General features: G+C 31.3%; 1 protein-coding gene across 1 annotated transcript; it reads right to left on the reverse strand.

The window, feature by feature from the left end:
• Positions 1–4,269: 4,269 nt before the first annotated feature.
• LOC127739364 (uncharacterized) lies at positions 4,270–13,383 on the reverse strand. Its single transcript, XM_052251060.1, has 5 exons — positions 12,855–13,383; positions 9,598–9,732; positions 9,128–9,257; positions 7,257–7,457; positions 4,270–4,469 (listed from the first exon to the last, which is right to left on the reverse strand). Exons 1-5 carry the CDS (start codon positions 13,349–13,351, stop codon positions 4,287–4,289), a joined length of 1,146 nt encoding a protein of 381 aa, XP_052107020.1. The 5' UTR covers positions 13,352–13,383; the 3' UTR covers positions 4,270–4,286.
• Positions 13,384–13,400: the final 17 nt, after the last annotated feature.

The raw sequence follows: 13,400 nt of genomic DNA on the forward strand, positions 1-13,400 counted from the left end.
GAAACTGGGTGCGTCGACAGGGTAAGCGTCTCCTATTATGCATGCATCAACCATCAACCATCATGCTAATCCACTCTCAGTCAAAATGTCACAATCGGACACATTGATGGAAATGGAAAACCGAAACTACACAAGTTTTACAGTGACCGATACGATACGTATTTATGTCAATTCACTAGCGACATGTTTTCTTGGTCTTAGATCTTTAGATTGCAGAATAGTCGTTTGATCTGTATGTTACCGATTGTGTCATATTCCCGACTGTGGCATTTTGACTGGTTGTGGATTTGCATGATAGGTGCTACATGTGGAGCAGGATATGCATGCTCACTTTGGTCTATGTGCAAATCAAACAAAGGACACTCTCCAACACTGTAGACGAGAATAGACTTCATGACAAAAATCTCTATTTTGTTGATCTTGTATTACTGATCTTTTAGTCTGTTTAGTCTCTCTCTATCTTCTTTAGTTTTTGCTCAAAACACAAAAGAGGGTTAAAAAAATTCTCATTTAAGAGCAATCACTCCTATAAAGAGTGACAGTCTACTTTTAACTATATCAGCAAAATTTGACTTTTTAATAGAACTTGCCTTGCTGATCAGTTTTGTGATTTAAAGTGTTTATTTATCTATTATAATTTAAATCATATAAGGCATAACGGAAAAAAAAATGTTTCTCTCTAAATATTATAAATTTTATGATAATAGGCAAAAAATATATAGGGTCTTTGCATCGGCACTAAACACATTTATTTAAAAACCAGTTGTTGGCATGACACGGGTTATGTTCTTCTCATATATGTTATGATGGTATGATACTAAACCCCTAACGGGAAGGATTGTGCCTGATATTCATATGATGAAGACATAATCTTTCAATCAGTTTAATTGAAGTCTGGAGCTGGCATGTCAGTTAACTGCTAGTAGTCTGTTGTTATTTATGTATTATTGTCATTTTGTTTATTTTCTTTGGTTACATCTTCTGACATCAGACTCGGACTTCTCTTGAACTGAATTTTAATGTGCGTATTGTTATGCGTTTACTTTTCTACATTGGCTAGAGGTATAGGGGGAGGGTTGAGATCTCATAAACATGTTTAACCCCGCCGCATTTTTGCGCCTGTCCCAAGTCAGGAGCCTCTAGCCTTTGTCAGTCTTGTATTATTTTTAATTTTAGTTTCTTGTGTACAATTTGGAGTTTAGTATGGCGTTCATTATCACTGAACTAGTATATATATTTGTTTAGGGGCCAGCTGAAGGACGCCTCCGGGTGCGGGAATTTCTCGCTGCATTGAAGACCTGTTGGTGACCTTCTGCTGTTGTCTGTTCTATGGTCGGGTTGTTGTCTCTTTGACACATTCCCCATTTCCATTCTCAATTTTAAAAATCAAAAAAATGGTAAAATTTGTCATTTATGGGAAATAACTCCTATAAGAATTTGTCTAACAGATTTGACGTATATGGACAATTGGTAGAGCTCATTTTTCTGAACATTTTTGCCCCTTTCAGATTTTCTCTATTTATAAATAAACTCATCATAGATACCAGGATTGAAATTTTATATTTACGCCAGACGCGCGTTTCGTCTACAAAAGACTCATCAGTGATGCTCGAATCAAAAAATGATAAAATGCCAAATAAAGTACGAAGATGAAGAGCATTGAGGACCAAACATTCCTAAAAGTTTTGCCAAATACAGCTAAGGGAGGTAGAAAAGCCTTAGTATTTCAAAAATTCAAAGTTTTGTTAACACTAAATTTATAATTATGAACATATCAATGATAACTCAAGTCAACACAGAAGTGCTGACTACTGGGCTGGTGATACCCTCGGGGAATTAAAACTCCACCAGCAGTGGCATCGACCCAGTGGTTGTAAATAAACTCATCAAAGATACCAGGATTGAAATTTTATATTTAACAGTTCAACAGTTCAAAAAATAATAGACAAAACTTTTTACCCCTATGTTCTATTTGTAGCCATGTTGGTTGGAAGGCTGGATCATCGGACACTATTTTTTAACTAGATACCCTTATGATGATTGTGGCCAAGTTTGGTTAAATTTGTCTCAGTAGTTTCAGAGGAGAAGATTTTTGTAAAAGATTACAAAAATTTACAAAAAATTGTTAAAAATTGACTATAAAGGGCAATAACTCCTTAAGGGGTCAATTGACCATTTTAGTCATGTTGACTTATTTGTAGATCCTACTTTGCTGAACATTATTGCTGTTTACAGTTTACAGTTTATCTCTATCTATAATAATATTGAAGATAATAACCAAAAACTGCAAAATTTCCTTAAAATTACCAATTCAGGGGCAGCAACCCAACTACAGGTTGTCTGATTTGTCTGAAAATTTCAGGGCAGATAGATCTTAATCTGATAAACATTTTACCACATGTCAGATTTGCTCTAAATGCTTTAGTTTAAGAGATAAAAGCTGCATTTTACTCCTATGTTCTATTTTTAGCCGTGTTGGCCATGTTGGTTGACAGGCGGGATCATCGGACACATTTTTCAAACAAGATACCCTAATGATGATTGTGGCTACGTTTGGTTAAATTTGGTCCAGTAGTTTCAGAGGAGAAGATTTTTGTAAAAGTTTACGACGATGGAGGACGATGCCGGACGCCTGACGCCAAGTGATGAGAAAAGCTCACTTGGCCTTTTAGGCCAGGTGAGCTAAAAAGGGGAAGTCCATAAAAGCTGACAAAATCAAAAGTTATCAATCAACGGAATGAGTGATTAAAGGGCTTTACACATTTTCATATTTTCATACACTAAAGCTCTTTTACAATCATGAAGTTACTATACATATGCGCCTCAGCAACAAAACTATGTTATAGCTAAATTGATAAATAAATTTTAAAGACCAGTAGCAACTAAAAAAGTACCCTAGAATGTGGATCAAATACCATTTTGTCAAATCTAAGATTATTCGGGTGGAACTCCATAGAAAGTTACATATATACCGTAATAAAGGTCAACTACCTTTTGTTTGGTTATAAAATCAACAAAACCAAACAAAAGGTATGATAACACAATTGATTTGTTGTGTATTTCTTTTAAACAATAATTGCAAATTTAAAAAATCGCATCCGTGTTTTCTCAATAATATTTTTACATTGTGGTGTACTACTTTTGGGACAAATTATATCAAAATTATACAAAACTTCATCGGATTTCCGCTTTAACTCAAAATATGGACAATTGTATTTGAGGGGGCTTCAATTCAGTCGGACAGCTTCAGACATACTAATTTTTTACCTCTTTCCACTGGACCAAATCACTACTTTATTTCAAATTCATGACCCAAATGTTTTTAATGTAATTTCATCCCCTTATTGCTATTTGATGCATAAAACATGAAAAAAATAAATTGGGAAGGTTTAGGTAATACATTGTCAACACTAGGGACTATATTTGTAGACAATGAGAATTAAAGGGTGATAATTGTGTATCAGGCAAGATGTAATTGACCTTTATTTAGGTAGCCTCACTGGAGTTCCACTTGAATAATTTTGGGTTTGCATTCAATAGCTATCAATTTTACACAGCCTTTTAGCACTTAGAACTTGCAAATAATTATAACATACCCTTTTACATCATTGCAGTTGATTACAAGCCTGAATGGAATATGGATAATGGGTGTGTAGATGATAAAGAAGTGCTTAATATGGAAACTGCTCATGTCAACTATAAAGATGAAACAAAACAACCTTCCCTGTATATAGCCAGAATACAACATCTTTTTTTTTACTAAAATAACTGACTTAAGGATGTTCGCTCCTCTTGTCTTTGAATTTTTGCCAGATATTCGGAATCCTCTAGTTTTATCCATGTAGTGCCATTAAAAATTTTTTGCCCACTAACCCCTACTTTTTTTCCCATAATTTGATTACATATAGTTTAAAATGCCATCTTTGAAAATCTTATAAAATCCTTGTTATTTTTTCATAGTTTTTGAATGAAAAAAGGTACCAATGTTAAATGTAAGAAAAATCTAGAGAGAATCATTTCCAGCCAAATTTTATTGGCTTATATCTCGAAAACAAGCACACGGACCCTTCATTTTTTTCTGCTTTTTTAGTTCCTTTATTTATATACTATCAACTTATAACAGTCTTTTAAAAAGCTTGTTATTCTGAAACAGAGTAGCGAACATCCTTAATTTAAAATAACAATCTGAAACATCAATTATGCTAATAATGTATACACATTTTATTTTGGAACATAAACATAATAAAATGTATGAAAATACTTCTTCATAATAACTAATGTCACTGTTAGCGACTAAACTGAAGAAATGCAAGTCTTAACAATGGTTCTATGAGTTCATTTCTGTCACTTGCTTTAAGATAATTGTATGGTTTGCTGAAGAATATTACTGGTTTACTAGCAAAATTGGTTTCTTTCTTCTTTATTCTATCAAACTGTACTTGATCACATCGTAATTGGACAAATGTAATCTGTCAAAGTAAAAGGCAAATTACATAAAAACATCATTCAATTTCATTTATTGTCAATCATATGTTCTTAAAGATGTTCCAATTCTTACATATACTAAGACTTTAAGGATGTTCGCTCCTGTTGTTTTTGAATTTTTGTCAGATATTTCGGAATCCTCTGATGTTATCCATGTAGTGCCAATAAAAAAAAATTACCCGCTAACCCCTACTTTTCTTTTCACAATTTTATAACATATATATAGTTTAAACAGCCATACTTAGTTTGTAGTTATGACAAATTTTGTATACACATGCCTAAGCCTTATTGAAAATTTATACTTTGTTGACCATTTAAATTTAAGACTTATCTGTAGGTTACAATACACCATTAGATTTTATGGGCGCAGCCATTTTATGAGCATAACATGGTATTCAGAATTAAGAGTATAGCTAATCCTGATTGGTTGATATGTGCGCCCGTTATTTTTTGTAATTAGAGACTTCGTGCATTCTGCATTATACCAAAGGCCAAATAAATTATTTTCCTTAGCCCTAACGGAACTGAGATGTCTTTTAAACGCTAGGATGAGACACGTATTTTTAAGTGCAAAATTGATAGGCATGGGAGATAAGTACAAATTACGCTAAGAAAAGCAACGCGAACCTATATTTTTTGGACCAAAAAATACTGTCCTAATAACTTTTCTTTAATTCTGGCAAGGTTTCGTTAAAAAAATCAGCTTTCTAAAGTCTGTATCTCGAAAAAGGCTATCATTGTCGCCTATGGGGAAATTAATTGTTTATTATAATCTATACAGCGTCGACATTTCTTTATCATAGTGCTCAAAAAGTGTCAAAAACAGTAATTTTACTTGATATTTGATGTGAAACCGTATTTTTTGGTGACAAATGAATTATTGATTAACTAGTTTTTAAGCTATAGTCTGTTTCATATTTGTATAGCGTTTTACCTTAGAAACAAGGGTGTGTTCGACTTTTGACTTACTGTGGAGAGAATATGTCATTTTCTGAACTTCTGCTGATTTGTTTGTAAAAAGCACATACACGTCTAGAGTTTGGATATACAAATCGATTTTTAAACATGACAATCTCGATCCAAGTGCTGTTATCGAAATTACCAAATTCAGTGAAAATGTACAGAAACGATCCCCTTCGAACATTGAAATGTTCACTCGAATGGCAGACTATAAAAATTAGAATAGGCATGACATTTCGTTGTTAACGAATAGTTTTCGATGTTTCAACACAAATATTTACACATTTTTCATATTTTGTAATGCTATAGTCTGTTTCAAAAATGTACTTTTATACGAAAATGGTTTCATTTAAAACTGTTGTTCAAAATTCACCGTAGTAGTTACATATTGGATCGGTTTTGGTATCAATATAATCAGTACTTGATGACATATAAAGAATCATTGGAGAAAGTGGACATTATCTTCAGGCCCTTTTTAGCAGTACCGCATTTACTGAAAAAATCAGAAATTTTTTTTTCACATTTTTTGACTGGGGTTACCTCTGATAAAAAATTGTGAAAATTCAGAGAGTAATGCCAGAACGTTTTGAAGATGATTTTTGTGTGGCATATATATTTATGCATCTAACGAACTATGAATTGCATGATTCTAGAAAGTATTAAATAGCGTATAGGTTACAATACACCATTAGATTTTATGGGCGCAGCCATTTTATGAGCATAACATGGTATTCAGAATTAAGAGTATAGCTAATCCTGATTGGTTGATATGTGCGCCCGTTATTTTTTGTAATTAGAGACTTCGTGCATTCTGCATTATACCAAAGGCCAAATAAATTATTTTCCTTAGCCCTAACGGAACTGAGATGTCTTTTAAACGCTAGGATGAGACACGTATTTTTAAGTGCAAAATTGATAGGCATGGGAGATAAGTACAAATTACGCTAAGAAAAGCAACGCGAACCTATATTTTTTGGACCAAAAAATACTGTCCTAATAACTTTTCTTTAATTCTGGCAAGGTTTCGTTAAAAAAATCAGCTTTCTAAAGTCTGTATCTCGAAAAAGGCTATCATTGTCGCCTATGGGGAAATTAATTGTTTATTATAATCTATACCCTCAAAAACCACAAAACTAGTTAAGGATCTACAGTTTTCTGTTTAGATCCCTTTTTCACATGTTATATCCAATGTATAACATTGTATAAAAATTTGGCATTCCATACTTTTGGATCTGAGTGCTACTCAGAAGTAAATCTTAAATAGTACACTTAAACATCTTGACTCTATTTTATCCCAATGTTTAGAAAACCATTTTGCACAGATACTATAGTCAAGAGGCTTGATAGACGGTCCTTCATTTCTGTATTCTTTAGTTTTGTAGGTCATTGTCTCTATTCTTTAGATTTTTTGTCCATAATTCTCTATTCTTTATATTTTAGCACACAATTTTCTCTATTCTTTATATTTTTGTACCCCATTATTCTCTATTCTTCATTATTTTGCCCTACTTTTTCTCTATTCTTTGTTTTTTGTGCCCATTTTTCTGAAGATTTGGCAAATTATTAACTTTTCTGTAAACACCAAATACAATAGCTACTTGGAAGGAGCAAGTAACCATCTAATATTATTCCTGGAGGATGACTGACAAAATTAGATTCAAATATTATAGCAAAGCAGTTTCAAAGAAGAAAGTTTCTTAACAGAGACTGAGATGACAGATGGACAACACATGCCATGCAATAGCTCACAATTCCACTTAAAAAAACTGTGGCAAGGTAAACTATAAAATGCTGCATACTACTTTACTTACAAATGTTTTCTGAACAATTATTCCCAGGATGCCATTATACTTTGACAGAGGTATATTAGCTAATAAGTCTCCACCAATTTGACCAATCAGCATGTCACAGATATGTGTTACACCTACTTCAGACCTCTTTCTTTTATGTCCACAATTCACAGGTTTAACAACTTCATTTGTACCGTGTGCAGTTTGAAAATCATTGGTTACCTAATGCAAAAAATACTTGAAATAATTATCAAACGTTTACATATTAGCAGTTGATATTACTTTGTTTTTTTCTCACTGCAGTATAGTTAAAATCAGGCAATTGGTTTTGTCTTTCAAATTGTTTCACAAAATGTCATAACTGTGTTTTTATAGCTAATTATAAGATATTGGTTTTCGCTCATTGTTGAAGGTTCTACAGTGACATATAAATCTTCACATCTTTGTCCTTAGTCTTTGAATAGTTTTCAAATTAGCAATCATACCATGGCTCCTCATTTTTATATTTCTTATATAAATAAGGTTCAAATGACTTGTTAAATAAGATTCACTCCTATGCATGTCTTACTTGTACAAGTAGTATCAGCATTACTTGTATGTTTTCAGCCAACACTATTAATATTTCAATATTGACATCCCCTCTTGATTTCATCCATTCAAAGAGGGGGAATAAATCAGTTCTATGTAAACAAAAATATCTTGAGAGTTTGATGGAATGAATCTAATTCATTGAATTTTCATTTATCTCTTGAAATTTAGCGAAGCATTATTTCACTGGCATTAGCAGGATTGTGAAGGTGAGAATCAGGTTTGTATGAGGGTATATCAAATTGTTTTGACTTGTTTTCAATACATGTGTAAATTTAGAAATCAGCATGGTGTACATACACAAAATTTCCGGTTATTCTCTCTATTCACACAGCTGCACAAGTACACACACATCTTAATTACCCAAAACCACAAATTTCATTTTTATATTTTTTTTAATGAATTCTTAGAAAAATTAATCAATAAATGTTTTAAGATTTATTATAAAATAACTGGTTCCTGCCACCTTGGGCAAGTTAAATTATGATACTCATGGTAAAGAGAGACATCTCATGTTAATTTAATTCTTATTTCAACAAGTAAGATTGATTCTGTCTTGCATAAGTGGGTCCCCCGTCTGTTTTCTGTACTTCCTCAATACTTTTTTGGTATATTTGCTATCAAGCAGATAATTTTGTCTTGTTTACATAATCTTTTACATTATAACTTATGAAGATTTTAAGAGATTTTATATAGCCAACTTTAAATAACTCCATCAAAATGCTTCAAATTTGAGTTGCAACTGATATTTAAAATACATTTTAATATATTTTACCTACTCTAAAATCTATATATTGCAAAAATTGTTAAGTTTCATTTCTGGTTTAGATGATGACTTAAATTGCTCAAATACAATTCAACTCTGAAACTATAGCTATTTTGAAAATAATACTCATGTGTCTATGATGTCCAGTTTGTTTAATTGAATAAAACTTATCTATTATTTGTTTTAATATTATATCGTGTTACTGTGGGATAATTCAATTTTATGAATACCAATTTCCGTGTATTGAGAAACACTTGTCGTTTTGTGGTTTTGGATTTCCTGAATTATCCAAAGTCTGTATACAAGCCTGTAGAAAATGTCTACTATGTAAATTAAACATTTAAATTTGTGGTTAATCTATAAAAACAAAATCTATTAAAATTGGTATCCAACAAATAATAATAAATCCACAGTATACAAATTACAATTGAATAATTTCTTAAATCTACCAACATGAAATTAAAAAAAATATGTTAGAAATCATGTCAGTACTGAACTACATAAATGATTTGTTTGTTTAATATATAAATGTATTTACCTTACACAATGCAATAACATTCATATCTTCATTGTTTTCATCTGAGTTGACCAGATCAGGAAAAATAATGTCTCTTGTTGATGTCACATCTGTATCACCAATTTGTATTGGATGAGAATCTGACTCAGTTCTGAATATCAACAATTTAAAGCAGTTATTGGTCGAAATCCAAGCATGTGACAAAGTATTATTTTCAATATGCTTATAAATATCATCATACCTTTCTGTAATTAAACAATGGTTAAAAATGAAAATAAAACAAATTTTGGCATTATTTAATATTTATGTAAACATTAAGATGTTTCCAAATAAGAAGATGTGGTATGAGTGGCAATGAGACAACTCTCAATCCAAGTCACCATGAATAAAAAGTTCTTTATTTTCTGATGTTGGTGTACATTCCTGTGATTTGAATCACATTCTATAATTTTTTTTATTTTAAGATCTTCATTTAATTTTTAAATACTTACATAGTGTTTAACCCAAATAGACCTGCAAAAAGTTCAAACAGCTTTCCATACATTGCTTTTGTGAGTGAAGCTTTCTTTTTTGCCATATTCATAAATATTAGCTGGTGTGCAAATAACTCTCCATGTACTTGAAATCTGAAATGAATGGAATATTTTGTTATAAATATAATAATCCTCACAGTTATCATATTGATGCTTCCCCATTTTCATTAACAGTTTATAAATGATACTTGAAGAAAAATTGGAAATTACATCGGCTCATCATAACAGATAATTTCGCTTAATGTAAAAAAATATGCATTGGCCATTTTGCTGCATTTATTACACAAATTATCAAAAGTGAAGTGAAGTCTGTAATAAGAACTAACATGATTAAGCTAGATATTTTATAAAAATATGCATATCTTAGTGTTTCTGTTATATTGAGACTTTGGTATTGTATATGTTTTAGGTAGATCTTGATTGATTCTTTTTAATGTATTACATGTACCAAAGAATATTTAAAGCTAAGCTTGGCATATTTGAATAGCCAACTGTCTATCCTGCCTATTGGTTAATTTTGCTGTCTCATTGATTTTTACCCATGTCTATTTATATTAGTAGAATAAGAAGTTGTTTTAAAAAATGCCACCTATGAAAACATGTAAAATAATTGATTTAATTTCAAATTCAACAGAAAACCAAGTTGTAAATGATTCAACGGTGATATTTCTTAAACTACAAACACAAGTACCACTGAGACATTTCATGAAAACTGAAAAGAATCTGCATGTTCTTGTATTAGTAACACATGTGATATTACCCAAGGAACAGGTAAAACTGGCATACTACACTTTAAGGTAGGGTAGTTCACAATATCAAATGTCTTTCTAACTAATCAGAATTCTTTATATAATTCAGATTTGATCAAAATCTAATATTTTGTCACTTAGCAATGGGAAAAGGTAGGTCATCTTACTGACACAAAATAAGAGGAATTATTGTATTATAAGAGTCTAAAAAGTTAGTTTCTATAATACACAGTAGAACCAGGATTATTTTTCCCACTGTATAATGATTTAATACATTGTTTAATGCCAAAAATGATCTAATAGAAGTACATGCTCCAATTTCACACCACCTTTCAGGGTGACAGTAGTTCTCTTTGAGGCATTTACAATCATATGATAGTTGTCTCCCACTCAATGATAGATAAAAAAAAATCCCCCTTATACTTATAAAATATATATACATTGTGTGTATGCCTTCTAACAATAAGCAGTGATTGAAGGGAAATAACTCTAGCTTCTTAACTGAATTACATATTATTGTATAAATACATACATATAAACAATTAATATTACAGTAGTAGGTAATATTTTTAACTAAAGTAATTTAATTGTTTGGGCTAGTTAATTTATTTATATGCACATGGGCTAGCATATGGCAAATGAAAGAACACTCAGTCTGTTACATTTTTACAGGCAAATGAAAGATTCCTTTCTTCTTTTTTTATTTGTTACATTGTAGTTTAAAGTATTAGGTATCAATTCAAACACAATATGACAATGTATGATTTATATCCATTTAAAAAAATAAAGAACAGATGTATGGGAATTGAATTTATGCTTGGTAAAAGAATTTTAAAAACATATACATGTACATGTAATACAAAAAAATCATGGATTATGGTCAATCATTTTCATCTACCATTGTCTACATATGTGATATAGAAATGCAGAGGATAGATTACAACACTTAACTTTGTCATTGTGATTTAGTGACAAATTACAAACAATATACAATAACCACAAATAGTTAACCTGAGTATGTATGACAAGGATCTGTTACTTTTTTTAATCTGCAACAAAGTTTTTGACAAACTAGCCCCACAGGTAAAATTTTAAAACCTTTCCTATTTGTCCAAGTTGTGAGTGTTTTAAAGTATGTATGTATATGGTTAACTATATTCTCTGACTATACTCTGTACTTATGGATGACATAAATTCATTTGACATTTCTCTTTAGTGTAGTGTCCCATATATTTCATACAGACATGATAGAACATCTTGAGGGGGGGGGGGGGGGGGGGGGGGGGTTCAACCTTTTTGTAGTAGGGGCGAGGAGCTGAGATACAATGCATTAAGTACCCTGACTTCTTGATATATTTTTTTAACAACACAAAAACATACACTATCATATATTTTTTGACAAAAACTATCTACAGCCATCATGCTTTCTCTATATATTTCATGAGTGGATAAATAGATTTAACAAATATCTGATGAATTTATGACTAACTTTTATATCATCTGAGAAAGATCCATATAAGAATATATAAGAATATTTTATTTTCCAATTAAAGGGCCCTATAAAGAGCTTTCATCACATTACATACAAATACATATAAGATTAGACATAAATTTAGAGACAAATAAGAAAACAACACCATTTAACACTATTAAAATGCTATAAAAGGCCAGGACAGAACCAGATAATACAAATAACATCTATAAAATATACCATTCAAAATCATATACCACTCACAATCTGTATATTTGTGGCTAATTTGCATTTACAGTATCTTTGAACTTATCCTTATCTCTAGATTTTTTGATAAATACTTTCCCAAACATTTATATACATTTAAATTTTCTTGTGAAAATAGCCATGAAAACTTTTAAAAATTGTCTGAAGATTGAAAATTATTGCAGGTTAAAGAAATTTCAGTAAAAACCTCATTTCTGTTATCAACATATAGTGGGCATTCAGTCACAAAGTGTATACAGCTCATCCTCAACTTTATTTAATGTACAGTATACATATGATTCCATTTCAATTTGCAACCTTGTCATATATTTCATCTTTATTTCTCGACCTTTAATAGTATCATATATCATTAAGCTTGTAAAAGTTACCTATTTCAGTGACCCCCACCCCTTGAGGGTTACCTATTCCAATTTTAAGTGGCATCTTTATTTTCTTAAGAAATTATAGCATAACATACATAAAAATATCTATAAGAAAAATATTTCAAATTAGAGTGATATAGCATCACATAACCATGATGTCTGTATATGCCTACTAGGGCCATAGGGACTTGACTACAGGTCAGATATATATAGTAGGGGCATACCTTTTTTTTAAATGCACGTAGACGATTAACGGGCTATATATCTAACCTGTAGTCAAGTCCCTATGACTAGGGCTTGTGAACATTAAAATTCATTCAAACTATTTTATTATATTAATATTTCTAACTGGAATATTCAAATTACTTTTGACACATTCTTGTTTGGAGCTTGTCTAGCTTATCTGCAAAAGTATGTGGTGAAATATTCCACAAATCAACCTTGTGCGACCACTGTCCATTTAAAGATTTATCCATCAGCAATCTGAAACTTTCAAAAGTATCTGAATTTTCTAAGTCATCAATGTCTAATTTATGAAGTGGGCATCTTGAGTTGATAATTAAATTTTTACACTTGTCAATTGTTTCTTTCGATGCAGAACTATCTATCGCATTGTCACTGAAAGTAAACGAAAACAATTGCATTGGAGTGTAAACTTCTGTTGTGACTGGCTCTATCTGCAGAGTGTGAAGAGTGTGTGATGTCCAGTTTGAAGTGCACTTATCCACTGTTCGTGAAAGCACATTAACGTTTTGTGATGGGAAGTGTTCATTTGAGTTTGGTATGGAAGCTGAAGAAAGTGGGGCATTGGCATCTGCTGTTGTATTTGATGTTGGAAATTTGAAGTCTGTATATTCCGCCATTCTGGCCTTGTATTATTTTTAGAAACGCACGTGTTACTTTATTTACATT

Source organism: Mytilus californianus, unplaced genomic scaffold, assembly GCF_021869535.1.
Source record: "Mytilus californianus isolate M0D057914Y unplaced genomic scaffold, xbMytCali1.0.p SCAF_4, whole genome shotgun sequence".
NCBI classification, from domain to species: Eukaryota; Metazoa; Mollusca; class Bivalvia; order Mytilida; family Mytilidae; genus Mytilus; species Mytilus californianus.

What these genes read in the sequence shown, in the direction of transcription:
- LOC127739364 (XM_052251060.1), bottom strand. Translation starts at nt 13,351, where the DNA reads ATGGCGGAATATACAGACTTCAAATTTCCAACATCAAATACAACAGCA. An exon ending in CAAACAAGAATGTGTCAAAA is followed by an intron (nt 9,733 to 12,854) that starts GTAATTTGAATA and finishes CATTCATTTCAG; the next exon opens with ATTTCAAGTACATGGAGAGT. An exon ending in ATGTTATTGCATTGTGTAAG is followed by an intron (nt 7,458 to 9,127) that starts GTAAATACATTT and finishes TTTTTGCATTAG; the next exon opens with GTAACCAATGATTTTCAAAC.